Here is a 12,645-nt window from a genome sequence, read left to right as displayed (position 1 = left end):
TGGTGTGAGCTGCGCTGATAAGGGCAGACAGGAACGGCACCTGGAGGGGAGGCTGAGCCGAGCCGAGATGACCAACCGCTGTCCGGGTAAGCAAATATATATTTGGCAAACACGCCGGCGGCAAAACTGGCCAGCACGATCACGGGGGCCAATCAGCAGGGAGACAGCTAGGGTTGTCTTGGCTACCCCTCCAGTCTGCAAATACTGAAAAACTGGCATGAACCCGGATTTGTTAAAACAAATGAAGCTGATAATAGTGTTTGACAAAAAGGGTATGTCACATAGCCAAACGTATTTGCAGTGGCACAGTGATCTACCCCTCAAAAGTGAGTGTGTTTTCCATTAGAAACCGTATGTGCAAACATGAATTTGTTCCTTCTTTGTCTCCCATACTGTATCAAAGAATGGAGTACAAAATAAGCAAAACACTTCTTCATACAATTCCCACCGACCTAAAACAGTTCCTCACTCAAATTCATAAAATTCATAAACGTTTCTAAAGCATCCGCCATCATTTCAGTGGAGCAACACACACTTCCTATCCGACGTGGCATAAATCACAGCTATGTGAGCCTGTCAGCCATATTGCTAATTACGAGGCCCATCTGTACTTCCATTACCAGAAGTGAGCTCTGAGGAGTGGAAGAGAGGAGCGAGTAGAGGGGAGAGGAGGAGGAGGAGAGAGGAGCTCAGGGAAGAGGAGGAAGAGGAGAAGCAGGATGAACTGGAGAGGAGTGGGAATGAGTGGAGAAGAGGAACAAGCGCAGGAAAGAGGAGGAGAGGTCGTGGAGGAAAGAGGGGGAGGAGGAGGAGGAATAGGAAGAGAAACAGCTACGATGCCAGGCAGCCTGTCTGTGTCACACAACAGAGAGTAATAGCACCTGTACTAGTCGGTGCTACTGTGTGAATACAAAGCGTGTGCATCCAGTGTGTCAAGAAGAACAGCAATGCCTGCAATGGTACGATTTTATGAAATATGCACACGATCGGTGAGGAGGAACGATCTCTGTAATTCACATGCAAACAGATCTAGTGTTCTGTGAAAATGGGCTCCATCATTGATATGAGATACCAATAGCCTTAATGAAGCTCTAACCCAAACCATAGCTCTACACCCTGGCTCTGGAGTGTAGGAGTTCAGCTTGATGGGTAGGCCAATGGCACAAACATACAAGGTACCCCAGACAGACAGACAGACAGACAGACAGACAGACAGACAGACAGACAGACAGACAGACAGACAGACAGACAGACAGACAGACAGACAGACAGACAGACAGTCAGTCCAAGAGAGAGACACAAATACATGCGCGGACGCACACATTAAATAGAAAACATACAGCAATAATAAACACAATCCCTGTGGTTGTAGTTTGTTCTATTCTTTCTACTTGTTGTTTATTTGAAGACTCACACAGACTAAATCTAATAGTATTTATTGACATCGTACAGGTGCCCTAGGACACTTAACCTCCACAACACACAAATGCTATATGCCATCATGTACATTTGACACGCAGATAAAAAGCAAGAGTGAACATATTTATAGTGGTTTTTTACATATCAACTACTGTTGAGGATATGTTCAAGTATTTGTTCATCATGTTATCTGGGACTGACTGATTTGTGACATAAAGCTTATTGCAAGACCTGAACAAGAAAAAAGAAAACATTTGTCACCTGAATAAAACACAACTTTGATATCTGCTGAAATCATCATGCCTGTTTCTAAATAAGATAGTAGTAGTAGTAGTGAATTAAAAAATAGAAAACAATTCTACTTTGATACAGTTTCTACTACACAACAGTATGGCATTTCCAGTTTCTGTTTTTTTTCTCTATCTGAAAAAGGTAAACCACTACACCAAAGACACTACTAACAAAGACACAAAATACGCCCACATTATAATAAGTTAAGTAATACAACACAGACTAGAAGACTACATGTGAGGTGTGCGTAGTAAGTCAGCTGATTGCCTTCCGACCCAAAGCTTATGGCAACAAACACATTATTTCATTGGTACGTCGTTTAAGACTTAGAAACCATCAACACAGTGGCATGCTTTTAAGAAATCGAGTCCAACAGTGTAGCAAGCTTCTTTCAGTGGTCTTTGAGGGTAAAGCTCACATCGTTGCAAGGTGGGTTATATCCTCCAAGTTTCCTTTTCTTCTCTCCTTCCTTTCAGTGGGTTAGGAAAAAGAAAAACATGCAGGAAGATGCAGAAACAAGGCTATTGTCGATCAAAGCCTGCACAAAGTCTGTCAATTTGAGGTGAATTGACCCAAACCACATTTTTCTTATACTTATATAACCATGGCAACAATAATGGCATTCAAATGTCCTTTCCCCCCCACACTGTTCAACAAACATCAGTCCTGCTTTTACCGGGGAAAATGGCATGTGGTTATCATATTATCCTATTATCCTCCACTGTACACTGTTTGAGCATGGAGGGTCACAAATGTCGATTCTAATTCAACACTTCAAAATTGCAGCTTGGCTGTGCCTGCTCCACTCAACAATTGCAGCTCTGATTATGTTTGAAATATCTGCCTTGCTAAGCACTCTGTCCCTAGGCAAAGTTCATGGTACCGTTATCAGTCTGTCTCGATTCAACTCTCTCTTTTTTAGCCAAATTCCACTTTCCTTTTCCTCTCTCTATCTCTCCTCCTCCGCTTTGTTTTCGTGACGCCTCTAAATCGCTCTAATCTGGAGTGTGGCGTGGTGCACGCTGCTTTGCACGTCGCTCCGTGCCCTGTGGAAATCGCCACTTCGGTGCCAGTGCCTTCATCTTCTTCTTCTTCTTGTCGGAGGCGGAGCACCAGACGCGCTCACAGTACTGCTCCACACGCTGGAAGTTGCTGTAGCCAATGAGCTGGAGGAACTCCTTGTACCAGAGCTTGGAGGTCGCCGGCCCAGTCGGGAGACTGGGGAAAGGGCATGGCAGAGCTGCAGCTGACCTGCTATATGGGGAACCAGCACCACCATCTTCGTCCTTCTCTTCCTTCCCATCTGCAGTGCCTCCTCCTGGGCTGGACTTGTGGAGGAGCCCCTCGAGCCGTTCTCCCTCCAGCACCTCCAGGGTGATGCGGGCCAGGGGCTGCACAAAGCCATGCTCCACGGACTGGCAGAGGTAGGTGCCCGCGTCGGCCCTGCGCAGACGCAGGAACAGGAGCCCGTGGCTGGTCCTCACCACACGATCATCACCTGGAATCTGTGGAGAATGCAGTGAACATAAATTATAAAGATATTTGAAGAGTTCAGATGCAAAACCCCCTAACTCTGCACTAAGACTAAGACTAAGACCTGCACTTCTATATGTTTAGAGAACACCGTTGTTGGTTTGGTTTACATTCATATAGGCCTACTTGATAATACATATAAATGGTTATATTACATAAATAAAATAAAAAAGTATGCAATTTTGATAGCTTTGTATTAAATAAAAATGAATTAAGATTATTTTCTGAAAAGGCACTTCGGGGGTTTTGCATCTGAACTCTTCTTTGTATGTTGGATAGGTTTTCCTCACACCACTCTGAAACTGAAGCAACTAAAATGAGGTGCCTTATGACTAGATCTTTTTAATTTGTTAATATGTTTCACTGTGCATTTTATAGAGCTATTCTTCTTTCAAAGATCTGTGTTTCTCTGAGCAGATTTGGCCCAACGGGGCTTGAAACCGGACCTTCTAGGGTACCATAATGGGGCTCTGACCCACACACCAAAGAGCCAGGTTCACCCACAACTATTGAGGGCCACTCCATCACATTGCCTTCTCCTTCACAAAGAAGACCCATTCATTTCATACACTCCTGGTGTACCTCACTTACCACCCAACATATTTATCCCATTCCAAAATGCCACACAATCCATGCTGACACCATTTGTAGCGAAGAGTTGCCCCTCTGGGACTCAAACCCGGACCTTCTGGGATACCATACTGGGGTGCTGGCTGCTACAAGCAGCGGGGCAACTTTACTCCCCGTTGCTACACTCTGGAACACTGAATGTTGTCTCTGAACAATTTCTTTCATAAAGACTACACATGAATACAGGTTTGGCAATGCTCCCTCAGAAATATTTCCTGCTGTTGATACCCTGGGGAGGACTGCAGCAGTTACAAACCTCTTGTGAGATCGCTTCCTTTCCTACAGTACTTCCTGCCACAGTTTGTCTCCTCCCAAATCACCTCAGCATTAAATAAGCTATGTCTCTAACAAATGAAGAACAAATTTGATATCACAATGAAATTTTGCTGAAACAGCAACGCATTTGAATACTGACTAGCATTGTTACTATAGGTTGCCCCCATTTTAATGAATACATCTAGCTCTACCCATCTTTACTGACTATTCAGCTCTAACCACCTTTCCTGTCACTACATTTTCTACTCAATCTTCACTTCAGCATCATTTCATTTAGTCACCCACGGCTACTTCTCTTCGTAACGGCCCATGGAGCCATCTTGACATCAGACATCAGTTCCAGACTGCAAGCACAATATGCTAAATGAGCTGAGAGCAGTAGGAAACCATGCTAAGGCTATTACACTTTTGTTTTCATTTTTGTTCCTCTCACTAAGCTGATTCCTAAACCAGAGCATCTGCAGGTGGTCTCACTGAAGCCAGTTTGTTCCCATGTAATGTTGCCCAGCGCTAAAATTAATTATATAATTTAATACAGAAGTAGCCCATGGGGTCCTTTTTTCACTGCAGGATTTAATGTGTTTATGAAGAGCTGATGAAGGCTGGCTAACCCTTAGCACGGCATGCTGTGTCAACCATTAGCATTTTCAAGATTGTAATTGTAACTGCAGATGAGAGAATCTTGTCTAAGGCTCCACAATCCTGAGAACACACATTAAAGAGAAAGCGCTAGTGCTTTGATGTGAAGGGAGAGTAGACGAGTGGGCGGAGAAGGCAGATGTTACAAAGCACGTAGATTAAAGTGTGTTTCAGATGTGTCATGTGTATGTTTCAGACCATACGTGTGGTCCACTGAAAATGTTGTTTCTATAGGGCATCAGCGTTAATGGCTGTGGTTGAGCAAATGACATTGAACCACTGCTTTATCAATTGTGTGAATATGAGACACTTTCACAACAAGATGTTAACTGTTTTATTGGTATTTCTAAGATGGCTCTAGAAAATGTGGTCAGGCTGAATCTGGCAATGAGAGTTACTTTAAAATTGGGAAAACCGTATTACTGATAATGACAATAGGAAATAATTCACATCTCTGACCGGAAATCTTATATTCAGAAATGAGAACTGTGCCCATTCAATGATGATTTTAGGTTTTCAGGGTCTAGATATTAATGTAGGTCATTCAAGGGTCCTTTGCATGGTTACTGAATAGATTGTTTGCTGTTTCTAATTTAGGATGAAAACAGTAATGTTTCACTGTAAGTTGGGCTTGTGAAAAAGCATCATGATATCATTTGCTTGACTTGCATTTTGTTATGAACATCACATTTCTTAATCTGTATTTTAAACGTTGTGTGCTGATTTGTGCATTCCCTCTTGCTGGACTGTGATGAATTCAAGCTGAGTGGTCTCTGTCAGATATGGTCCGTCTCAGACAGGAGCTTGACAGACTGTGTCCTACTCTCATAAAAATTCAGGACCAATTGAGGCTTTCGAAGCAAAAGTAAGCTAGCTCACTCAGCTGTCTCTTTCTGTCTCTCTCTGTCTCACTCACTCACTCACTCACTCACTCACTCACTCACACTCACTCACTCACTCACTCACTCACTCACTCACTCACTCACTCACTCACTCACTCACTCACTCACTCACTCACTCACTCACTCACTCACTCACTCACTCACTCACTCACTCACTCACTCACTCACTCACTCACACACACTCTCTCTCTCTCTCTCTCTCTCTCTCTCTCTCTCTCTCTCTCTCTCTCTCTCTCTCTCTCTCTCTCTCTCTCTCTCTCTCTCTCTCTCTGTATGTGTGTATGTGTGTGTGTGTGCGTGCGTGCGTGCGTGCGTGTGCCTGCGTGTGTGCGTGTGTGCGTGTGTGCATGCGTGCGTGTGTGCTTCTTGCTCACCTCTTCCATGTCAGTTCCTCTCAGTAAAAACCAAAGCAGTCTGGCCTGCAGGGACTTGGGGCTGCACTCTAGCAGGGTGCTGTTATTCTCAACCCCATACACCAGCTTCTCCACACCACTGCCCCTGTGATCTTCTAGGAACACACACACACACACACACACACACACACACACACACACACACACACACACACACACACACACACACACACACACACACACACACACACACACACACACACACACACACACACACACACAGACGCACACACACACGCACACACACACACACACACACACACGCACGCACGCACCCACACACGCACATACCCACACACACACACACACACACACAAAGTGTTGACATTTACATCAGATTATCAATAATTGCACCATTTCTGACTGAATGGGTACTACTATACATTTGCCCATCAGTTCAGGCAGAATGACATCCTGTTTCATCACCTTTCAGGCACCCTTGCTCACCTCTACCACTTTCTCTCAACCATGCGTCTTTTCATACCTTTTTCATTTCCATTCGTACTGCTATCCAAAAAGTGCATTTGTATGTGCCTTGCATCCCGTCTTAAACGCAGAATTATGACAATAATGAGAGGCAAATTGCAAAACAGAAGAGATGTGATGGAATATGCTGAGAATTCATTAACGTTCCTATTTGTCAGACGTAAAATATCATCATTTCATGTTCAGCACAATGCAGTAATTGGGATCGGGTGAATTATATAAAGAAATAACGCGGGAGAAAGGTTGAACATTTGCAGGTAATTGAACATTTTGAAATACGGTCTCCATCACCATGGTGATGAATTGAGACTTTTCTATACTGGTAATTGCACAGCTTAGATGGCGGTGCAGGGCTATGTGTGTGTGGGGGGGGGTAAGGGCTGTACATGTCTGCCACAGTGCAATGCACGTGCGCACACACGGGCACGCGCGCACACACACACAGACACGCGCGCACACACACACACACACACCTAGACACACACACACACACACACATACACACTCACACACACACACACACACACACACACACACACACACACACACACACACACACACACACACACACACCTAGACACACACACACACACACACATACACACTCACACACGCACACATGCAATATCTGCATTTGCACATGTGCTCTATAGTATTTGTACATTGCACCCAGCAGTCCAGCAAAACAGTATTGGATATGTTGATTGCCTTTCCACAGGGTTACGTTAACCTTTTCCGGGTAGCCAATCCCCCACTCCACCACTCTCTACAGCATCCCCTCAGCATGTGAGTGCTTGCCAGTGCTTGCCGATCAACGCAGCAGTGCATTTCCACAGCCTTCACCATGCCCCCCTCTCCTCCCTCCTCCTGGTCTGATAAGCACTGCTCTGCTTTAGATTACCAAGCACAGTGCCGGCTCGTTCTGGAGCCGCTGTGCTGAGGCAGGGTGGGGCGGGTTGCTCATCAGAAATCAGGGGCTCGATCCGGGTCGCCCCCTGCTAAGGTTTGGATATTGTAAACCCCAGGAGAGAAGCAGGTGATCACCTCCCAGCCGTCACCATAATGGCTGCACCGTCATAGGTGTTTGGCTTAGATATTGACATATAATGTCTTTGGGGATGTGTGGTTATGAGTGGAATCAAATGAGTTTGAAATAAGAAACGGGTTCAGTGTTGGAACGGAATATATGAAATGTGGTTTGTGTTTCTAAATGAGGGGCTTAGTATCGGCCTTTCTTTTGTTTTGTCCGTTATTTATAAAATCTCATAATGTAATTGTGTAATTTAACTATTGCAGTATGGAAAATATCTGTGGAATGAAACTCACATTATTCTGTATCATTGCTTTGACATAAAATGTCATAGCGTTACATTCTGTAACCACCACTGTAATAACAAAAGTGCATAATCAAAAGCCTTAATTGTTCACTTATTTCCTATGTTTGATGTCTGTTTGACAGGCTATGTTGATGCACAAACAAAAATAGCCACAGGCTTTTAAGCATAGTCATCCAAGTTCAATCCAGTTTTACATGTAGAATTGGTTTATGTTACTTAATCAAACCCTCTATTGGACTACCCATGAATTCATAACCCTTGAAGTTGAGTTGCTTAAGTTGCTCGCTGCTATTTTAAGGCATTAAAATACGCTGCAGGTATTAAGAAATGCATGTAGGTGTACTATTCTTATATTTGTTTTATATCTACGGTATGCCTTATTTATTAGTGTTGCACAGTCCAGGACATCACAGTACAGAAGCCTGAACCCCTATTAGTCAAAAAGATCTTTGAGAAATTACATCCGGAAAAGAGGGGAGTTTGTAAGTTACTGACCTTCATTTGCAGCAATGGGATTTGTTAGTATGACAAAGACCTTCTTGCACACCTATTCCATGTTCCAATAGTTCAATACCAATCCCACCCTTTATTTCCCCTCTTCATTTTCTCGTAGGCCCAAGTAATTTTCCTCCTCTCTAATTCAGTCTCTGATTGAGTCCATCCCCACAGGCCCTCTCGCTTTGCCAAAACACGTTTCCCCTTGCCACTCACTTCTGCAAAAACGTATACAGTCAATAAATAATTTAGCATGCTTGCCTAATGCCCATCCATTACGGCCAAGTGGGTTTTTAAGCATAGGTGCTCACTGTGCATCCACTAAAGGTTTATAGCGCATGAGATCATGCCGAGTAGCAACTGTAAGGGTAAACCCAGTTGCCTCTTTTCTATCACGGACAAAGAATGCCACTATAGGCCTAATGAACTGAGTGTAATAACACTGGCTGTTAAGCTGGTTAACTCACTGCCCATCTGCATTTTTTTGCTATTGCTAACTGCATGTACTACTAATCATCTGACAGCTACAGTTTAAAATGGGTTGATGTCTTGCGGAGCTCAGGTTCCTCTCCTCACCTCGGCAAAACAGCCAGGCAGAGCTGAGCTCCCTATTTATAGTAATACAATATAGAGTGGTACTGTTTATTGACCACTGTGAGTGTAATGGGATATTGACCACTCTGAGTAAAGATAATGCTGCTGTGAGACTGATTACAGAAATATCTGCAGACACTCTCAATATCTTCCTTGGGTTCAACTTTGAAACCTGCTACCGTAAGTTTTTTAAGTGAAGCCCAGACTTCAAATGCATTGCCAAAAGACTATTCGCCACTGTGTATCTCCTCTAACTATTAAGTCAGTTTATGGATAACAAAAACACCTCAGTAGGCATAATTGAGCTTTGTTTTGTGAACTCAAAGAGTGGTGGGTGGGGGAGTACTCACTATGGCCATTTCCATGTCATCCATTGTGAGAACAAGACACAATAATAGTCCCAGAGAGTTGCCATTTGAGAGTAAATGCGAGGACTGCACTGGTTTTTCACATTGCACTGTACTCCCCATTTCTCAGTGCAGCTTGCAATTCATGGCAAAGCATGGACGTGGGAGGCTTGTAAGTGGTGACTATTATGCAAAAGAACACTTGTCACAGGCATCGGGGAAAGCTGAGTGGGAAAATGTTTTAAAATTGGGTGCCAAGGATGGGTTAGGCAAACTAGGACATGTTTCTCATGTTCCTACAGTACCTGCCACTGCCAAGACAAACACCTAGTTTCATGTACGTTTCATGGCAGGAAATAGTAGGTATGATGCAGGTGAAAGGAGTTGTCAGACGTGGAGGCATGATGGGTTTCATTTGAAAATGTACTACATGTTGTGTTTTTCGTATCTTGTCATGTAAAATACTTCATGCTGTGATGAGTGAGACCTTGAATGCAGATGGCTGAGCGGATGCTTGAGGATATGGTTGTTGCTTTAGAGGATTGAGAAGACAGAACAAAAATGTGCTGTGCGAATTGAGGGATGGCGCTGAATGGAGAGAATTAATTGTACCCTTGTTGGTTTGAAGTTTTACAAAATGGTTCATCATGAAACATCACCATTTATTTGGTGACTCATTCAGTGTCTGACTGACACATGAAGTTCAATCACAGTAATTGTTACTTTGAACATCACGGTATGACATACTATCTGTCACAAAATTGAACATTTCTGGGAACTATTGCAAACAGATTTTGATATGCAGATTCCCTGAGTTTGTGAAACACCTATTTTATTCTTTCAATCTATGATTTCTTCAGTACTGTAATATTTTGCAAAGGAGAGATAAGGAAGGGTATGACGGACAAGTCTTTCCCCTCCCTAAGTGCTTGATATGTTTTAAATGTTATCGAGTCTTAGGAAACAGAACTCCTGAACATTCTGTTGTCCAGATGCTGGTGTATAGGCTTTGGAGCAGCAGCCAGTTTTGTACTGTTTGTAAGGTAACGTATTTGTAAAGTATAATCAGGTAATGACAGGTGGGTTACACTTCATTTTACTGTCTCTGCTACATCAATCAAGTAGGCTACTGTGCATAACAATGTACTGGGGCCGGGTTATTTCTATGTAGGCTCAAAACGACAAGAGGAAAATGATTTCAGTAGTCTGCTGTAGTCAGAAGACTAGACGGATGTATGGCATGTCACAGCTATGACTGGGGAGTTGAATTTACTTGGTAGTTGGAAATACGAATGAATTATGCCTTTGAAAACAGTACATGTGTTTTCCAGTTGAAGAGGTCAGACAGAAATATAATACCGAAATTCCTGAAACTATTTGGGTAACGGTTTGGTCTATCCACAAGTTTTCATGTCCATGTATTTAGATTTCTTGGTGTGTAGACGCACATCTTCTCAGTAGCCTGTCCCCAATCTACCTATAACTGCACTGTCTTGTGTTTCTTTCATTCCAATTGTGGAACCATCACTTTCTGTCAAGTGTTTTCTCTGCCTCTCATGCTTCCATCTCAGCCCTTCTGTTTCAGTCGCTTTCACACACTTAGTGACACACACACGCACACACACACACACACACACACACACACACACACACACACACACAACACACACACACACACACACACACACACACACACACACACACACACACACACACACACACACACACACACACACACATACACACACACACACATACACACACACACACACGCGCACACACACAGACACACACACACACACACACACACACACACACACACACACACACACACACGCACACGCACACGCACACACACGCACACACACTTACCATTGATTTGTAGTCCATTACACTGCTGGACGGCATTGCCATGTCGGATGTCTTGCCTTCTGAAGCGCCTGTCATAACAAACAACAAAAAGCCCACAAACAAACAGATAGTGAGTAAAAGAAACAAAAAAATAGGCTACACACACACAGAAGCACACTGACAGTGTGCTCAGTGCAATGTCAAGCATTGCGTCTGTCTAACACTCATGCCTGACTTGCGTGAAGCGTGAAATCACCTAGGACAGGGAGGAAAGCAGCGACTGAGCCTAAGACAGGAACACTTTAGCGTCAGAGGGCCAGACAGAGGCATGACAACACAAGGACACACCATAACACCTATGGGTAGAGAGAGAGCCTGAATGATAATGATGATTTGTAATATTGGAGCATATAGGCTATTACTTCATACATTTCAAGTCTAACAGAGAGAAAAAGAGAGAGAGACAGAAAAACAGAGGGAATGAGAGAGCGTGTGTGTGTGTGTGTGTGTGTGTGTGTGTGTGTGTGTGTGTGTGTGTGTGTGTGTGTGTGTGTGTGTGTGTGTGTGTGTGTGTGTGTGTGTGTGTGTGTGTGTGTGTGTGTGTGTACGCGCGCACGCACGAGCGTCTGTGTGTGTGTGTGTGTGTGTGTGTGTGTGTGTGTGTGTGTGCGTGCTGAGGGCACTTGAAAGAGGCTCTATAAGGCTCTGTGCTGTGTTGCTCAGCTTGTGCCTCGTGTCTACTGTGGGTGTGTACTTGTGAGGCTGAGCGTGTGCGTCACTCTTTGTGGGAGGTGCGAGGGACGAGGAACCAGGGCGAGCGTGACGAGGAATCCCCAGAGGACGAGGAGGTGTGTGAGAGAGAGAGAGAGAGAGAGAGAGAGAGAGAGAGAGAGAGAGAGAGAAAATCTATGTGTGAGGTCACACTGTGTGTGTGTGTGTGTGTGTGTGCGCGTGTGTAATTGTGTGTGTGTGTGTGTGTGTGTGTGTGTGTGTGAGTGTGTGTGTGCGCGTGTGTAATTGTGTGTGTGTGTCTGATGCGTGTCTGTGTGTAAGCGTGTATGCGGGTCTGCGTGTCTGCATGTGGGGGTGTGCGTGCCTGTGCATGCATGCATGTGTAAAGGACACGGAGGAGGATGTGTCAGGCAAGTCATTGTGACGCAGGATTAAGGAAACACCCTCGCATGTCGTCAGCTTGGATGTCTGTCCACCGGACCATTGCCACAGGCCAACTCACAGCTCACCCGGCTGCCTGCCCGCCCGCCTGCCTACCCGGCCACGTGCCACCCTGCTCGGGGAGAGAAGCCATCCCACAGGGGATAGCCCACCGCCCTCACACGATACAGACCCCCCTGGCTAATTAGCTCATGATTTGTCACGTCTTTTTTATGTGGCAGTAGGATCAGGGAAGCCTTTGGTTGTGAACATTTAATGT

General features: G+C 44.4%; 1 protein-coding gene across 2 annotated transcripts in view; it reads right to left on the bottom strand.

The window, feature by feature from the left end:
* Positions 1 to 1,324: 1,324 nt before the first annotated feature.
* Positions 1,325 to 12,645, bottom strand: part of sema3e (sema domain, immunoglobulin domain (Ig), short basic domain, secreted, (semaphorin) 3E) — a 79,387-nt gene continuing 68,066 nt past the window's right edge. Inside the window, exons 15-17 of one of the 2 annotated variants that reach the window (XM_063197291.1) lie at positions 11,235 to 11,302; positions 6,065 to 6,195; positions 1,325 to 3,215 (exon numbers count right to left, since the gene is read on the bottom strand). In XM_063197291.1, coding sequence (XP_063053361.1) covers positions 2,706 to 3,215; positions 6,065 to 6,195; positions 11,235 to 11,302 — 709 coding nt within the window. In that variant the 3' untranslated portion in view covers positions 1,325 to 2,705. Of the gene's footprint in view, positions 3,216 to 6,064; positions 6,199 to 11,234; positions 11,303 to 12,645 lie in introns of both variants that reach the window. The other variant, XM_063197290.1, reaches the window with a different exon arrangement.

This window comes from Engraulis encrasicolus, chromosome 4, assembly GCF_034702125.1.
Source record: "Engraulis encrasicolus isolate BLACKSEA-1 chromosome 4, IST_EnEncr_1.0, whole genome shotgun sequence".
NCBI lineage: Eukaryota > Metazoa > Chordata > Actinopteri > Clupeiformes > Engraulidae > Engraulis > Engraulis encrasicolus.
The sequence above is the reverse complement of the archived record's forward strand: the minus strand, read 5'-3'. Positions and strand labels throughout refer to the sequence as shown.